The 17,608-nt window shown below is 54.9% G+C and overlaps 1 protein-coding gene across 1 annotated transcript in view; it reads right to left on the bottom strand.

Moving 5' to 3' along the window:
* Window positions 1–17,608, bottom strand: part of NCOR2 (nuclear receptor corepressor 2) — a 240,411-nt gene that overhangs the window by 105,415 nt on the left and 117,388 nt on the right. The window contains 1 exon segment of the mRNA XM_030938910.1: window positions 5,435–5,501. Within this exon segment, the coding sequence (XP_030794770.1) occupies window positions 5,435–5,501 (67 nt within the window).

Below are 17,608 nucleotides of genomic sequence, written 5' to 3'. Positions count from 1 at the left end.
CAGCAGCCACATATGGCTGGGGCTCCGGCCGCACCAGACAGCCCGGATGGAGCCCACTGCCACACCAAAGGAAGCTGTGCTGTACCGTATGGCGTGGGGGCCCGTCAGCCCCGGGGAGGGGCAGCCTCCAGAGAAAACCACATTCCAAGCAGTTCCTCATTCCCCAGCCTCACTCCAAGGACCAGCTGTGAGGACCTCAGCAGCTCCCAGAGAGGGGGCTCTGCCCTCCCTCCAGGACAAGGAAGTCCCTCTCCACATCTAACCACAGTGCTGCCTGCTGCATGTCCTTTGAGAAGAGATCCCCAACCAGCCTGGAGCATAGCTGCCTGGCTTCCACATCTCCAAGGTGACTTGAGCAAGCGGCGGGGGTCCACCCACACAACCCCAGTTACTCCACCTCCAACAGCTGGGGATGGACAGATGGTGTGGTCTGGGAGCCTCCACAAACACCCACTAGGCGCTTCGGCACAATCAGAAAGCCCCTCTCTGGTCCTGGAGCCCAGACACCCCAGCCCCACCCCACCCCATATTTCAGCTTCTGACCAAGGGCAAGCTGTGCCCTCCATCCTCCACAGCCCCGTGACCACGACGGTCCCCACAGGGTGGTCAGGCTGGTGCTGAGTGGCCCAGAACCTGACCCCATGCATGCAGGCTGTGCCAGGAACCCGCTGCAGACCAAGAGGCGGTTCTGGTGACAGACAAACATGCTCGGGGCAGTGGCTGCTGGCAGCCCCAGTGAGGGATAGGGACCGCAGGGACGGCAACATCCAGCCCATGCCACCTCGGCCCCTGTCCGAGAGGCCCCATGCTCATGGGTGAGAAAAGCTTGCCTCAAACCAGCAGAGGAAAGTCACGCGGTGACTGGTGCAGACCAGCGGGCAGAAACCAACAGGCCACCTCGGCCTGTCCACGTTGCCAGCAGGGCGCCGGCAAGATGGCCTGGCTCTAGCTGGGTCCCTCGTGGAGTACGCGGGTGGCAAAGGCCCCCAGCAGTAGTGTCCCTGAGGGGACATCCAGCCACCTCCATGGCTCCAAGCACCAGGCTCTGCCTTCTGCCCAGGACAAGGAAATCCCCCTCTGGGTCTAACCATAGTGCCGCCTGCTGTAGCCTGTGCCTCTGTCCACTGTGCTGGGTGTGCACTCGGCCTGCCTTGAACAGTGCAGGGTGGGCAGCTCCGGCCTGGCCTGGGTGGCAGGGAAGATGCTCATTGGCATTTTTCTACAAGGGCGGACCCACTGGCCAGAGGAGGAAGCACACCCCTTCCTCCCTTCCCTCCCTCTCTCTCTCTCTGTCTTACACACACATACAGACACAGACACACACACACACAGACACACACACACACACACACACACACACACACACACACACACACACAGAGGGAAAGACTGGAGCCCCCGCCCCACTGGCTACTCTGTGGGGTGCTGGGAGCGCAAATCCGCCAAGGAGAAGGAGCAGGCCAGTCATGCCTCTGGGACCACAGACTGAGCCAGCCTCTCAGCCAAATGGGCCTCCAGAGGGGCCAGCTCAGCTTCCCAGGAGACGTGGCAGGCCTGGGGGGCCGTGCTGGTGCTGAGCATCCCATGACAGGGACAAGGCCCTGCTCTCTGGGAAGAGGTGGGTCCCAGGAACCTGCTAAGGTGTGGGGGTCCCTGGGTCTTGGGGGTCTGGCTCCCCACTGGGGGTGAGGCAGGCACATGGGAGCTCTTGGCCAAGCCCCCCTTCCCAGGCCTTTACTGAAATCAACGAAGTCAGCGACTTCGGCTTCTTATACCACAAGAAATAGACCATCCCAGTCGCCATCGCAGCTTCAGGGAGTGTTGAATTTGTTTCCGTCTGTCCCAAGATGGGCCACGAAGCCACCCTGGACCCTTCCTGGAAGTCCCTGGTTTCTGCCTGAGTCTTCTCTAGCTTTAAATTAAGCCGATTTCTCCCTCCACCCCCTCCACAGACCCCCCAAGGAGTCACTGGCTATCTTTAAAGAACTCAAGCCCACCCCAATTCCACCACCAGCCTGAGCTCCTTCTAGCAGCTGCAGCAATCCTTTTAAATGGAAATCAGATCCTCTTCTGCCCTCCCTAGATGAGCCTTCACCCCAAGGGGGGAACCACGGTGGGTTGGGGGGGGGGCACTGTCAAGGAGGTGGCAAGATAGCGCTGAACTGGCAGTCATTTTAGGTGGAAATGAGAGGATTTCCTTCCTCACAGGAGACAAAGGGGGAGTATTTACTAGGGCTGAAGGTTGGCGCCTCTGTACCTATTTTCCAAGAGTGCAACAACAAACACGTTTATATTCGTATTATACACACAGAGCAAATACAAGGCAATGGTAACCGTGGCTGATTCTAAGTGGTGGGTATATAGACGTTCCTTGTACTCTTCTGTCAAATTTCTTAGAATAAGGACTTTGGATTCTTTACTACAAATGCATTTATTAAGAATCGGTGTCCCACTGCATTCGGAATAAAACCTGAATGTTCCATCCTAGCTTGAGGGCAGATGTTTCCAGGTGATCTGGCTCCTGCTGCTGGCCTGCCAGGTTCTGCCCCAAGCTGGTTCCTGCCTCAGGGCCTCTCTGCACCTGCTATGCCCTCTGCCTGACACCCTGACTCCCAAATCTGCACAAAGCCAGTCCTTTCTGGTCATTCCTACCTCAGCACTGAGGTCCCCAGCCCATCTCAAGAGCCTACCCCTCTGCCCAGCTCTTCTCCCCACATTACTGGTCTGTTTCCTGGCCTGTGTCTCCTGGGCACCCGGCAGCCCTGTGTGGATATCTCTTAACTTGATAAACAGATTGGACGCTCGTTTCAAGAGTCTCTTGTACCTGCCCAAGTGCCTGTGGGTACCATCCAGTCAAGGTGGGGGGTCTGAGGAAGCTGGGCAAGGCACTGCTGGGCAGCCCACCTCTCCTCATCTATGAGCAAGGCTTGGGTCCCGAGGGCTGCCCACAGCTTCCCAGGCACCAACATCTGGCTGGAAGTGTCTCCTCCATCTACTGCCCAGACAAGTTCGCGGCCAGGGCAGGCAGGCAGGGTAAAGGGAAGACTCTCCTCCCATACAGCACAGCCCCTCCTTCCAGAGCCAGGTCCCAGGACCTCCTGCTCCAGCTAAGCCCCACGTGCCCACACACCTGCCCAGGACGCCATGCCTGCCTGGGGTCCCCCTCCCCAGGCACTGCTCAGCTCTGCCGTGTGGCCACTCACCACACCACCATACCCCACACACCCTCCTGGGCTCTCTTGGAACTGCCCCTTGGGAGTTCAGAGCATGGGCTCAGGAACCAGGTAGTCTGGATTCAAATCTCAGCTCCACCACTTCCCAGCTGTGTGACCTAGGGCAAGTTACTTAACCTCTCTGTGCTTCAATTTCTTCATCTGAAACATGTGGCTGACCAAGCGCCCACCTCACAGGACTAAATGCCCTAATGTATGGAGAGCACTCAGAAGAGCGCCCAGAACACAACAGGCACCGGAAGGGCAGGGTGTGCAGGCATCCTCCTCGTCCTTACGCACGATCTGTCCCTGCAGCCTGCAAGTCTGAGGACAGGGCCTGTGTCACACCAACTGTGAGCCTCGCACACAGTAGGTACTCCGTGACTGCTGGCACCCAGGCCCCGAAGGCATTGGATCAACTAACACCCTCAGTGTCCCACACACTGTTCTGTCCCAGCCCATTTCCGTTCAAGCAGCACTTAGTCATCACCTACTGTGTACCATAGACCTACAGGCATCAGGCATGACACAGCCACTGCTATGCCCTGGAGGGCCTCTCTGGAGGCTGGTGCCCAGCAGATCTGACCCCAGAAAGGACACAGGGAGCTGCCTCACAGGCCCCACCCCAACACAGCTGAGGGAGGGCAGAGGTGGGGCAGGGGGCTGCAGGTACAAGGGGAGCCCCTCCACCCTCCAGCAAACCTAGTTCCCAGCCCTTGCGGCTTCTCCTAAGAATCCCAAGGCAGTAGTCCCCATGCAGGCCGCCTCTTCCCCAGGTGGGGACCTTCTCAGGGTCTCCCCAGCCTTATCCCATTCCCCGTGTCCCAGCAGCCCCGTGGCTTGGGTGGACTCAACGACATCATCCTCAACTCTACAGAAGGTCCCATGAGCCAAAACCAGGTGGCCTCACTCCATCTCCCCGGCATCAGCCACTGGTGCACAGGACCCCAGCCCTCTCCTGGCCTAATCAGAGCATCTGTGATACCGTCGGAGAAAGGATAGCTCTCTTTGGCTGCCACCTGCTATGGGAATTCAGGTTCAGTTTGTCAATGTTCTAACACACAGAGTTGAAAAAACTGCATAGAAATGAAGGGGTCAGGTGTGGTGGGTCACGCCTGTAATCCCAGCACTTTGGGAGGCTGAGGCGGGCGCATCACCTGAGGTCAGGACTTCAAGACCAGCCTGGCCAACACAGTGAAACCCTCTCTACTAAAAATACAAAAATGAGCCAGGCATGGTGGCGGGCGCCTGTAATCCCAGCTACTTGGGAGGCTGAGACAAGAGAACTGCTTGAACCCGAGAGGCAGAGGCTGCAGTAAGTAGAGATCCTGATACTGCACTCCAACCTGGGCGACAGAGTGAAACTCAGTCTCAAAAATAAATGAAATGAAATGAAGTGAAGTGAAGTGAAGTGAAGTGAAGTGAAATGAAATGAAATGAAAGCAAGACTTGAGTTGAAAGACCATTCCTGCCACCCACCCCCAACAGACGTTTCCAGCTACACCCATTCCTTTCCTGTTGAAGCCCATCTGAGTCCGCGCATCTCTCCCTGACCACTGGGAGAACACTCGACGCTGATCTCCTCTGGGGAATGGGGGACGTCCACAGCTGCCCTAAATCACCACCAAGTGCCTCTGGCACACCCAGCCTCCCTGCCGTGGGCTGAGATGCACAGCCCACAGTGAGAAGCAGGAATCAGCACCCTTTCCTGTTTGAATGAGGCCACTGGCCACAAACGCAGGCTCAGGGAAAGGGGGCTCAATGCTTGTCCACTGTCTCAGTTTCTCTGAGCCTGGACCTGGGCCCGGTGCGCCAGGAAAGGCTCATTTGTCAGGGTGCGCCCTGCGGCCCCTGCTGCCTGGCACACAGCCCACCCTGATCCTCCACCTCTCTCCAAAACCTCTCTTTCTGCCTGAAAAGCCCAGGACAGGTCCCATGACCAGGGTTTAGCAACTAATTTTCCAGGCCAACATTTTGCTTTCTTCCCTTCCAGGCAGGAAGAGGGGCCACAGGGCCTCCCACCCCCACCCACCCTGAGGCCTTCTGGAAGCAGCTGTTGTCTTTCCTCCTTTCCTGGCCAGCCCTGGCTTTTCCTCCACAGCCTGGACTCTCAGGGAGGAGACGGCTGCGGAACCGAGAGGGCCCCACAGGTGCGGCCCCCCGTGCGCTCGATTCTCCCCGGATCTCAAGGAAACCTGACGGGGGCCACGATGTGGACTTACCCATTGTTTCCGAGCGTGATTCCTCCTCTTGAAGTACAAGATTAGCTTCTTCCGCATCGCCTGGTTTCTGTGCAGGAGGGAAGCGGCAGACAGGTCAGCCTGGCTGGACTCAGGCGCTGCACCCCGCGCCATACTGTTTGCTGAGAATAAGCCCCGAATTTGCCCCGTTACTGGTTCTCAGGGAGATAAGACCCCAGAGTACTATATCCCCAGAGAGACCTGTGAGCTGCCAGTGTGCGTCCTCACTCCCCCGCACGAGAGGCAGCCCAAGTCAACATTTAGGTTGAGCCCGGTGTGCAGACAAGAGGGTTCCCAGAGCCGAGGGGCCCGTGGCTTCCCGCCCCTGCCCACATGCACCCCAGCAGCCACACCTGCCCATGGAAAGATGGCCACAGAGAAACAGCCACAGCCTCCAACTAGGAATACAGGTCACGGAGCCTGAGACCCCAAGACCTGCTGCCGCCTACAGTCCAGGTGTCAGGGTGTGGCCTGCATGGCCCCAGGGTTGACTCCAACCAGGTGCTGTGCACAGCCCTCCAGCACACCCAGTCCTGCCGCGGTGGGAGGGACACAAGCAGTGTGGGGCAGCTGGTGGGGCCACCAGGCATGGACTTCAGGGTTCAAAACCCCCGGGGGGGTCTCAGACTTCAGGCCAGGGGCCATGGGGGCTCATCCAAGCAGGTCACACACACCACTGCAGGTTCCAAGAGAAGCAGGCACGTCCTGGGAGACGGGAGGTTCAGAGAGAGAGAGAGACAGAGACCCAGAGACAGAGGGAGACAGAGACCCAGAGACAGAGGGAGACAGAGACCCAGAGAGAGAGACAAGAGACCCAGAGAGAGAGGGAGGCAGAGACCCAGAGAGAGAGATACAGAGACCCAGAGACAGAGGGAGACAGAGACCCAGAGACAGACAGAGACCCAGAGAGAGGGAGACAGAGACCCAGAGACAGAGGGAGACAGAGACCCAGAGAGAGGGAGACAGAGACCCAGAAAGACGGAGACAGAGACCCAGAGAGACGGAGACAGAGACCCAGAGACAGACAGAGACCCAGAGAGACAGAGACCCAGAAAGACAGAGACAGAGACCCAGAGAGAGACAGAGACAGAGACCCAGAGAGAGAGACAGAGACCCAGAGAGACGGAGACAGAGATCCAGAGACAGACAGAGACCCAGAGAGAGAGACAGAGACCCGGAGAGACGGAGACAGAGACCCAGAGAGAGAGACAGAGACCCAGAGAGAGACAGAGACCCAGAGAGATGGAGACAGAGACCCAGAGAGAGAGACAGAGACCCAGAGAGACAGAGACCCAGAGAGAGACAGAGACCCAGAGAGACGGAGACAGAGCCCCAGAGAGAGACAGAGACCCAGAGAGACAGAGACCCAGAGAGAGACAGAGACCCAGAGAGACGGAGACAGAGACCCAGAGAGAGAGACAGAGACCCAGAGAGACGGAGACAGAGACCCAGAGACAGAGACCCAGAGAGAGAGACAGAGACCCAGAGAGAGAGAGACAGAGACCCAGAGACAGAGGGAGACAGAGACCCAGAGACAGAGGGAGACAGAGACCCAGAGACAGAGGGAGACAGAGACCCAGAGAGAGAGACAAGAGACCCAGAGAGAGAGGGAGGCAGAGACCCAGAGAGAGAGATACAGAGACCCAGAGACAGAGGGAGACAGAGACTCAGAGACAGACAGAGACCCAGAGAGAGGGAGACAGAGACCCAGAGACAGAGGGAGACAGAGACCCAGAGAGAGGGAGACAGAGACCCAGAAAGACGGAGACAGAGACCCAGAGAGACGGAGACAGAGACCCAGAGACAGACAGAGACCCAGAAAGACAGAGACAGAGACCCAGAGAGAGACGGAGACAGAGACCCAGAGAGAGAGACAGAGACCCAGAGAGACGGAGACAGAGATCCAGAGACAGACAGAGACCCAGAGAGAGAGACAGAGACCCGGAGAGACGGAGACAGAGACCCAGAGAGACAGAGACCCAGAGAGAGACAGAGACCCAGAGAGATGGAGACAGAGACCCAGAGAGAGAGACAGAGACCCAGAGAGAGAGACAGAGACCCAGAGAGAGACAGAGACCCAGAGAGACGGAGACAGAGCCCCAGAGAGAGAGACAGAGACCCAGAGAGACAGAGACCCAGAGAGAGACAGAGACCCAGAGAGACGGAGACAGAGACCCAGAGAGAGAGACAGAGACCCAGAGAGACGGAGACAGAGACCCAGAGACAGAGACCCAGAGAGAGAGACAGAGACCCAGAGAGAGAGAGACAGAGACCCAGAGACAGAGACCCAGAGAGAGAGACAGAGACCCAGAGAGACGGAGACAGAGACCCAGAGACAGACAGAGACCCAGAGAGAGAGACAGAGAGAGGCAGTCAGAGAGAGACAAGATCCAAAGGAAAGGGACAGACTCAGAGGAAGATGAAACTAGGAGAGAGAAAGAGAGAGAGAGAAGTGGGGAGAGGAAGAGAGACAAGACCCAAAGAAAGCGGACAGAGACCCCGAGACAGGCAAAGGGAGGGAGCCCTGGAGAGTAGAGGCCGGAGGTTCTGGAGCCCATGCCATGAGGGCTGGAAAGCGCCCTCACCCACCACTGCACCAAGACCTCAGCACCTTCCTCTTCTCTTCCCAGGCCCCTCACCACAGTCTCCGACACACAAAGCAGGGTGTTGCAGCCTCCCAGGGCCTGGGGCCACAGCCACCTCAGGAGCCTGCTGTATACCTTAACTTGCTGTCTGTCCCCAATCCGGGGCATGCAGTGGCACCTACTTTTCTGGGGAGAGGATCCCCAACTTCTTCGTATTCTTAGCAGTGTCCAACCCCCCTCGAAAGCTCCAAAGCTGCTGACTGGGAGCCACGCTCTGTCCAGCCCCCAGGACCCTAGCCCCATTGGAAACAGGAAAAGGAGAGAACCCCAGGCTCTGACGGACGAGTGAAGCCTCATGGGGCTCGAGGGCCTGGAATCCACCTCAGTCCCTGGGTCATTCTGGTGGTGCCTTGGCCAGGGCCTCCCCACCTTCCATCAGCCTGGCCCCCACCCTGGTCAGGGTGGACCCCAGGGGTCCTCAGTCCCACAGGCTAGGACCAGCACCCTTTATCTCATAACAGGGTGTCTCTGAGCACACCTCAGAAGCCCTTAGTTTCCTCATCTGAAATCTATGGCATCAGAGCCTCGTCTTCTGTTATTCAACAAGTGCTTACTGAGCATCTACTATGTGACAGGCACTGTTCCAGGTGCTGGGGACACACCAGGGAGCAAGACACAGCTGTGGGCTCTCACACAGGTGACACCGACAATAAGCAAGATGACCAAGATAATCCTGGATTTTGGAACTTAAGTAGAGTGGTGGGCTAGTGAGTGCTTGGGGGGCAGGGTATGAGGAGCTATTTTAGATTCCGTGGTGCAGAAAGGTCTCCCAGAGAGGATGGCCTTGAGCTGGGATTTACGTCATCAGAAGGACCCGGCTCTGGGAAGATCCAGAAGGAAGGGAACTCCAGCTGGAGGGCACCGCAGGAGACAGGAACAAACTCTGTGTATTGGAAGCACAGACAGAGGAAGGTCCTGTGGCTGGACAGTGCTGGGGAGGGACAGAGAGGACGGAGGAGGGACTGTGAGCAAGACTGGCAGGGCCGGTCCTGCAGGGTCCTGTGAGTTTCGACATGGCAAAGGGTTTGGTCTTTTATGCAAAAGACAGCTGTGAAGGCATAGAAGCAGTGAGGGCCCAGGGCCACTGAGCACAGCAGCACCCAGATCTCGGCGAAGACCATCCTCCAATCCCAGAAACCGTGCTGCCCGGGACATGGCTGAGTCCAGCGCTCGGCCAGGAAGTATGCAAGGAGAGCCCACAGTGACTTTAGTCAAGAATTGCCAAAAACAAAATAAAACAAAAGTTAAAAGGACACAGAACCCAGCCTGAAGGTTTCCGGCTGCCAGAGCTGGAACAATGTGAGTGACAACAGAAATAGCCCTGGGACCAGATTAGCGTCCCAGGAATAAAACAAATCCCCACGAGTCTGTGTGATTATAAACAAATGACTCAATACATCAATGCATGGAGGAGAAGGGACAGATCTTTCTTCTAGAGTTCCAATGAATAAATGTCCAAGAAATGAGGGAAATAGAAAATCGTCATTAGAATGCAGTAATAACCCAACTGCCGCTGGCAAGATCCGGGGATGAATGCTAAATTGGTTAGCAAAATTTTAAGGAGCAACAGGACATTTGCACAGTCTCAAAGAATCTCCCCTCAAGTATGAATGAATCATGGTGGTGGTTCCACAAATCTTTATATTCCTACCTTCAGGAGGCGGAGCGTAACTCCCCTCCCCTGGAAGGTGGGTGGGACTTGGTGACTCCCTAGCAAAGAACAGAGCAAAGAAGGGATAACTCTAAGGCGACAGGGGAGACCTAGGGCAGAGCTCCCATCACGTCGGCATTACGCAGCCCCCTGACCTCTCCTGGTGTTCCCCAAACCTACCATCCCAGTCTTACCAGGAGGAAACACCTGCCAAAGAAAGCCCTGACCAGTGCTCTTCAAAAGTGTTGGGGTTGTGAAAAACAAGGCAAGGCTGAGAAGCTGTCACGGGCTGGAGACTAAGGAGACACGTGCACAAATGTCACGTGAGAACCTGAATCAGATCCTGGACCAGAAAACAGACGTTGGCGGGGAGACGGGTGAAAATGCAAAGACAGCTGGTAGTTTAGTGGAGGGTCATGTGCTGCTATTTCTTTCTTAGTATTTTGTTTCATTTTGTTTTGATTTTTGTTTTTAGACACAGGGTCTTGCTCTGTCTCCCAGGTGGGAATGCAGTGGCTTGATCATGGCTCACTGCATCCTTGGACTCCTGGGCTCAAGCAATCCTCCTGCCTCAGCCTCCTGAGTAGCTGGAACTACAGGTACATGCCACCATACTTGGCTAATTTATTTTTTGGTAGAGACGAGGTCTTGCTTTGTTGCCCAGCTGGTCTCCAACTCCTAGCCTCAAGGGATCCTCCCACCTTGGCCTCCCAAAGTGCTGGGATGACAGGCGTGGGCCACCACGGCAGGCCCCAGCTGTGGTGCTTCTCTGCTGTTATATAAGCTGTCCACCTGAGGGGTGCCAGGTGAAGTGTGCATGGAAACTCTCGAGAGTGTATTTGCAACTCTTCTGTTGTACAACGTACAATCTAGTTACTTCAAAATAAATAGTCCTGCCTTCCCACAAAAGAAGAGAGAGAATCCACTTTGAAACACTATGGTGAAGACCATACAATATTGACTTTGGGGTTTGCAGGCGGTACACTGCCTAGTACAGGTGGGAATGTCACCCCCAACCACTCCCCCAAAACACCCTGATATGTGTAAGTCCTAAGCCCCAGCACCTCAAAACATGACCTCATTTGGAAACAGGGTCTTTAGAGTGAGAAGCAAGTTAGAATGAGGTCACTGGGGTGGGCCCTAATCCAGTGACTTATGAAAAGGGGAAATTTGGACACAGAGACAGACATGCACGGAGGGGAGATGATGCAAATAGACACAGGAAGAACGCCACACGAATATAAAAGACGGGAGTGACGCATCTCCCAGCCAAGGAACGCCAAGGAGGCCAGCAGCAGCCAGGACCTGGAACCGGCAAGGAAGGAGCCTCCCCTGGAGCCTTCCAGAGAGCGTGGCCCTGTGGCACCTTGATTTCCAAGTGCTGGCCTCCAGTACTGTGATGGAAAAGTTCCTGCCATTTTCAGCAGCCCCGTTCATGGCCAAGTATCAAGGCAGCGCTGAGAAGCTAGTCTGGCATGTGATCTTCCACAAACCGTGGGGCCGTCACTACAGCTGGAAAATGACTCGGGGAGCATGAGGCCTCGGAGTGGCGGTGATGTGCACGCAGCCGTCCATTCACCACCGATGGGCAGCAACTGAGGGTGTGAATCCTCCCTGGTTAAGGACACTGCCTGCCACCCAGAGCCATCCACGTACCACGCCAGAGGACACATGTCAAGTCGGCAGGTCACAAATCGCACAGTGCACAGGCCAGAGACAGCCTCCGAGGGTGTCGTGTTGGGCCGTGGTGCTTTATTTTTATTTTTATTTTTTATTGTTTTGAGATGGAGTCTCTCACTCTGTCACCTAGGCTGGAGTGCAGTGGCGCAATCTCGGCTCACTGCAACCTCCGCCTCCCGGGTTCAAGTGATTCTCCTGCCTCAGCCTCCCGAGTAGCTGGGACTATAGGCGCGTGCCACCATGCCTGGCTAATTTTTGCATTTTTAGTAGAGACAGGGTTTCACTATGTTGGCCAGGCTGGTCTCGAACTCCTGACTTTGTGATTCGCCTGCCTCAGCCTCCCAAAGGGCTGGGATTACAGGCATGAGCCACCGCGCCTGGCCGGTGCTTTCTAAAATCCTAAATTCATTGCCAGCACTGAAAACCAGAGGCTGTTACACAAAAAGCCAAACCTAAAGCTTCTCTTGAAAACATCAGGCCATCGGGCCACACCCCTTCATGGCCACAGGCTGGGAAACTGAGGCTTGGCTGCCCCTTTCAAAGGTCACCAAGCTCCCCGTTCCTCAGCCCTACTACTCCCTATTGCCTCACACCAGCCCTCCTCACTCAGACATTCCTTCCCACTCCTGGAGGCAGCCACCCGGGTTTGCAGTCCCCTAAACTCCCGGTTTATGATGCCCACGTGTTCAACATTCCTCTGGCAAACTTTTTTTAAGTGTTTATTTTGTTCCAAGCAGTGTTTAGGCAATGAAGATGCAAACACTGTACTGCAGACAAATCTTTTCTGCTGAGCTTCTGTCCGGCAAACGTAAAGACCACAGTCTCTAGGAGGGCTCTGAGGCATGGGCCAAGCAGCAGGCGATGAGTTTGCTGGTAGAGGCATTCATGGAGTGCAAAGAAGTCAGGGTTTAAAAACACACCCCCTATAAGGAAACCCAGTCTTGTCATCTGCCAGGGCACTGGGAAGGAGAAGCAGGACGTAGGAGGGTGGGATAAGGAGGCAGGAATTATGAGACTGTTCCAGGGCAGTCCGGTCAGACCCTGGCTGGGACTGGTCCTGGGGCTTATGGGGTACTGGAAAAGGAAAGCTTGGGGCAATCAGGGGAGGCTTCCTGGAGGAAGGGAGGTTTGAGCTGAGGCCTGGGAGAAGGAGAGGAATGGGGTGGGAAGAAGAAAATGAGCAGAGCCCTGGGTTCTAGGGAGGGAGGCAGCGATAGTGAATCTGGAGAGGGCAGAAGGGGTGCTCAGGGAGCGCCTGACCCCAGCTGCGGAGGAGAGGAAGAGGGAGGCAGCCGTGCAGGGCCCGGATACCCTGGGAAGAGACTGTGGGTTGGGGTGATGGTCTGAACCTCCTGATCACTGAGTGCCAACCAAAAGCTGTGACAGTGCCAAGCAATGTGACGTAACTTGCCTAAGGTCACCCAGCTAGGGAGGGGCAGGGTCTGGAGTAGAGACCCAGTAGAGGAAGCTGGAAGGATGTGCAGTTAGGACTGGTCTAGGAATTTGTCTGCGTGACCCTGGGGGAGTCATCTGATGTCTCTGAGCGAGACCACAGAGACCTGCTGAGAGTAACCTGGGTCCTGACTGGTCCCCCTTTCCGCCTGCACAGCCCCGGGTCTGACAGCTCCCATCAGCCGACCCCCAAATGAGGCAGCAGGAGGGAAGAAATCAGCCTGCGAAAAAAGAAAAACGAGCAACAAAAGAAACCAGCAGGCTTCCAGGCCTGAGGGGACTGGTGAGCCAGGGCAACCCCCGGGCAAGCAGAGGCGGAACGCGCCTGGGCGCTGGCTGCTGCTCACCCCCGGGCCCCACACCCTTTCACCACATCCCACGAGGGCTCCACAGATGCCCGGGAATTCCCGCAGGGTCCTGCCCAGGGTGGGGCCCATCCCTCAGTAGAGACCCCATCTCCTGCTCCTCTGGGGCTGCCCCGGCCCCGCGCAGGTGGTCTGAGCTCTCCCTCCTACAGCAGGGGACACCAACAGCGCCCGAAGCAGGTGGCGGTGGGAGGGCAGCGAAGGCGGCTACGGGTGACTCCAGCGCGTCCGAAATCGTCTGTGCAGCAGGAAGTCAAGCGTGAAATTAACTTTCACTCTGCGGCCCCAGCATGCAGACACAGAGAAATTAAAGTGACGGGGCAAGGTCTCAGGGGAGGGAACGACCTCCCACCTTGAAGCAATGACAGCAGCAGGGGTGAGGAAGCCATGAGCGTGGGGGAGGCTGCTCCAGGGGAAGCTGGGCACCCACCTGACCCCGGCTGGATCATCTCATTGTCCCATGGCGGCAGTCACTTATCACAATGTATTTATTCTTATCAGCCTCCCCTACTAGAATGTCAGGCCTCGTTCACTGCTATGTCCTGGACGCCCAGAACAGTGCCTGGCGTGTAGCAGATGCTCAGTAAATATTGGTTGAATGAATGAATGAATGAATGAATGAATGAATGAATGAGTCTGGGTCTCTGTAGATAAAAGAAAGAAGAACCAAAAACCCAGTATGTGCTCTACACGCTGAGCACTGACCTCAGTGATCACGTATGAAACTGAGCCCTAGGGCAAACGACTTCCCACAGGGACACATAGCTAGTCAGACAGCCAGGATGCGCTGTGGTCCCACTTGAGGCCCCAGTGTTCAGCCACATGGTGGGACGGGGCCTGCACAGGGCCTCCTTTCCCATGTCCACACTGGACACGAGATAGTTTCTGCAGTCTAGCAGGAGCAGAGTCACAAAACATCAGAGCCTGCAAGGAGTGTAGGGTGCAGAGGCTGCCGAGGGCAGCTTCCTGGGCACTGCGGATTTCCTGAACATTATGCTCTCTCAGCTTGCATACCTCTCAGTGACAGGGCGCTCACTACCTACCTCAGCAGCTCCTGCAGGGGCCTTCCCATGGTACTCTCGCCCCTACCCCCAGGTCCTTTCTCCCTGCGGCCACCAAAGCGAACTTTTAAAACAAAAATCTGATCACATTGCTTCCTGCGATAAACTTCATCACCAAATTCCCTTCCAACAGATAATAAAGCCGGAACTCCTTACCAGCCCCCTGTGACCTGGCCTGTGCCCTCCTCTCCCTCGCCGACCTCCTCGGGCCATGCCAGCCTTCTCTGTGACCCCTGCCAGCTCAAGGAGGCCTTTGCACCTCCTGTTCTACCTGTCTGGGACACTCCCCGGAGGTCCACACAGCCGGCTGCTGCTCAGCCTCCAAGAGTCCCCTCAACTGTCACTGCCTGCCCTGACCTCTCTGGCTAATGTCACCCCCTCATTTTCTCTCCCATCACTCCACTTACCAGAGTCATAGAATTTTTAAAAAATGAGCGGACTGCACAATGAAAGTTAATCATAACCGCACTGAAATCTAAAATATAGAAGGGATGATAATTTTAGTAGAAAATATCCAAAAAACTAAAATTCTAAAGACAAATCAGTTCCAATAATTTACACACAAAGGTTGTTCTAGCAGAAATGGACTCCTTACAGTGTAGGAAATCTTAATTATTCGTCTATTTGTTTTATATTATATTTTATATATATATATATATATATATATATTTTTTTTTTTTTTTTTTTTTTTTTTGAGACAGAGTCTTGCTCTGTTGCCCAGGCTAGAATGCAGAGGCGTGATCTCGGCTCGCTGCAACCTCCACCTTCCAGGTTCAAGCAATTCTCCTGCCTCACCCTCCTAAGTAGCTGGGACTACAGGCGCACGCCACCACAGCTGGCTAATTTTTGTATTTTTGGTAGAGATGGGGTTTCACCATGTTGGCCAGGCTGGTCTCGAACTCCTGACCTCAAGTGATCTGCCCGCCTCGGCCTTCCAAAGTGCGGGGATTACAGGCATGAGCCACCACACCCAGCACATTTATTTGTTTTAAATATAAACATGTTTGTTTGTGATTTAGATTTGCAACAAATCCAGTGAGGTGGCTACCTATTTAGTCAAAATGTACTTTAATAGACCACAGCCATTCTCTGACAAAGATTATAGGATGTCAAATACAGCACTGGCTTGAATATGCTTACAGTTTATTCTACTTAGACAAAGGTGAAGCAATATCTATTTGCTGGTGTTATCTATATGAGTATCTTGCTCCTCTTCTGTTTAGATTGTACAGGCTGTCTTTATTACCTGAAATCATCCATATTATTCAGCTTAAAATACTGCTCACTTTAAGTGAAAAAACGTATGTAAAATTGTCAGTATAATAATATGGCTATCAAAAACTATTATGTTAAGAAGAAAAAATCGTAACTAGGTATATGAAGGCATAAAGAGCTTAAGATAGTTATGTGAGCATAGTACAGTTATGTGAGCATAGTACTTTAGATTTGCTGGTATTTTCTTTTTCTTTTTTAAGAAATAGGGTTTTGCTCTGTCGCCTAGGCTGGAGTATAGTGGTGCAATCACGGCTCACTGCAGCCTTGAACTCCTGGGCTCAGGCGATTCTCCCACCTCAGCCTCCTGAGTACCTGGGACCACAGGCACGTGCCACCACACCCAGCTCATTTCTTTTCAATTTTGCTATATTTGGCCAGGCTGGTCTCGAACTCCTGGCCCCAGGCAATCCTCCCACCTCAGCCTCCCAAAGCGCTGGGATTATAGGCATGAGCCACTGCACCCAGCTGGATTAGCTGACATTCTCTTGTTTTGTTTACTTAACTCATTCTGGTTCTGTCTCCACTGCTGGACAAATCTTGATGAGGGGTAAGGCCTTTGTTTTATCCAAGGCTGAGTGGCCAAGGCCTAGAACAGGACCTGACACACAGCAGGCTCTCAGTAAGATGGGTGAATGAATGAGGGAATGCCCCCAAACAGCCCGGACTCAGTTGAGAACACCCCACCCTCATCCCCTAACCCACCTGCGATGAGGTCCTAAGAACGTCCCCCTTGCTTTCAGCATCCATCTGTGGCTCCCCACCCGAGACAGGGGCCCCAGAGCAAGGCAAGTCCCAGGAAGCTGTAGAAGGGACAGGGGTAGCCCGGGCAATGAACAAGCCCGCCAGGCCGATGAGGAGCCCAGGCTGCATCTGACATGGGCATTCCATACCAGCCCAGGACCCCTGGCGCAGGACACATGCCCCTTCCTGACACTCTGCAGCCCTTTTTGGCCACTAGCTGAGGATGACCCCCCACCAGCCACGCTGGTGAAGGAAGTATCTTTGTCAGGTGCTCCTGAACCCCAGAAGGCCAAGGGCCTCAACTAGCAAGGAGAGATTTTCTAGGCTGCTACAACAATGATGCTGCAAGAGGGTGGCCACGTTGATCACCTGAGGTTGGACCAGTCATGCAACTCTGGAAACTACAACAGCAGCAATCTCCCTGTCGACTAGTCCAGCACCAGCAGATGCGTGAAAACACTAGGAGGTTTGCATGCTTTCAGGAACGGGGAGCTCATCACCGCATATACACTCTGTAGTTCCATCCCAGGAACGTTTGAACAATCAGACCAGGCTGAACTACCCACTGAATCAGCTAAATGCCTCCCTTTGCAGCCACACTCAAATGCATGTACCCTCTAACCATGACAAACCTCGAACATTCAACAGCTATGATCCCGAAGAGTCTCGCCTCCAACCTACCAGCACATGTTCCTCAAGGGGCAAGATCTGCAGCCCCTTTTACCTTTTGGGTTCCTGGGCACAAACATGAGATAACATGCCCTCCTCATCCCAACAATCTATGCTCCTGTTAATGCATCCCAAGAAAAACCCAGCCTCTTTCCAGCTGCCACACCTTCAATGCCTTGTACCCTGCTTGAAGATACAATGGTACCAGCCTCCAGCACTGCCCCACCCAGTGGCATGTGGCACTTAATTGACATTTTCTTCTCTCCCAGCCTCGGTCTGGGAAAAGGCCCCCATCATTAGAATACATCACATTGGCCACCTCCAAAGCCTCGGGGCCTGGATGAGTGCTCTGATCTGCCCCACAGTGGGCTGTGCCAGAGGGGCCTCGCCGTGCAGACGCCAGGTGACTCCAAACATGCTTATGCCAGAGCCCAAAACACCAGGCCCCGCCTGCACTAAGGCCACTCCCCATCTCCCTGAGCCGGCTGCCCTCTGCCCGCAACAGCTCCCTCCTGCTCAAACAGGATGCAGATGTACACAGACTGGGACCTCTGACCTCCGTCTCTCCAGACCCATCTGTACACCAGCAGCTCCCTCGCCCACCCTCCCAAACCCAG

Source organism: Rhinopithecus roxellana, chromosome 10 (assembly GCF_007565055.1).
Source record: "Rhinopithecus roxellana isolate Shanxi Qingling chromosome 10, ASM756505v1, whole genome shotgun sequence".
Taxonomy (NCBI): domain Eukaryota; kingdom Metazoa; phylum Chordata; class Mammalia; order Primates; family Cercopithecidae; genus Rhinopithecus; species Rhinopithecus roxellana.
Note: the sequence above shows the minus strand (reverse complement) of the source record. Positions and strands in the feature narration are given on the sequence as shown.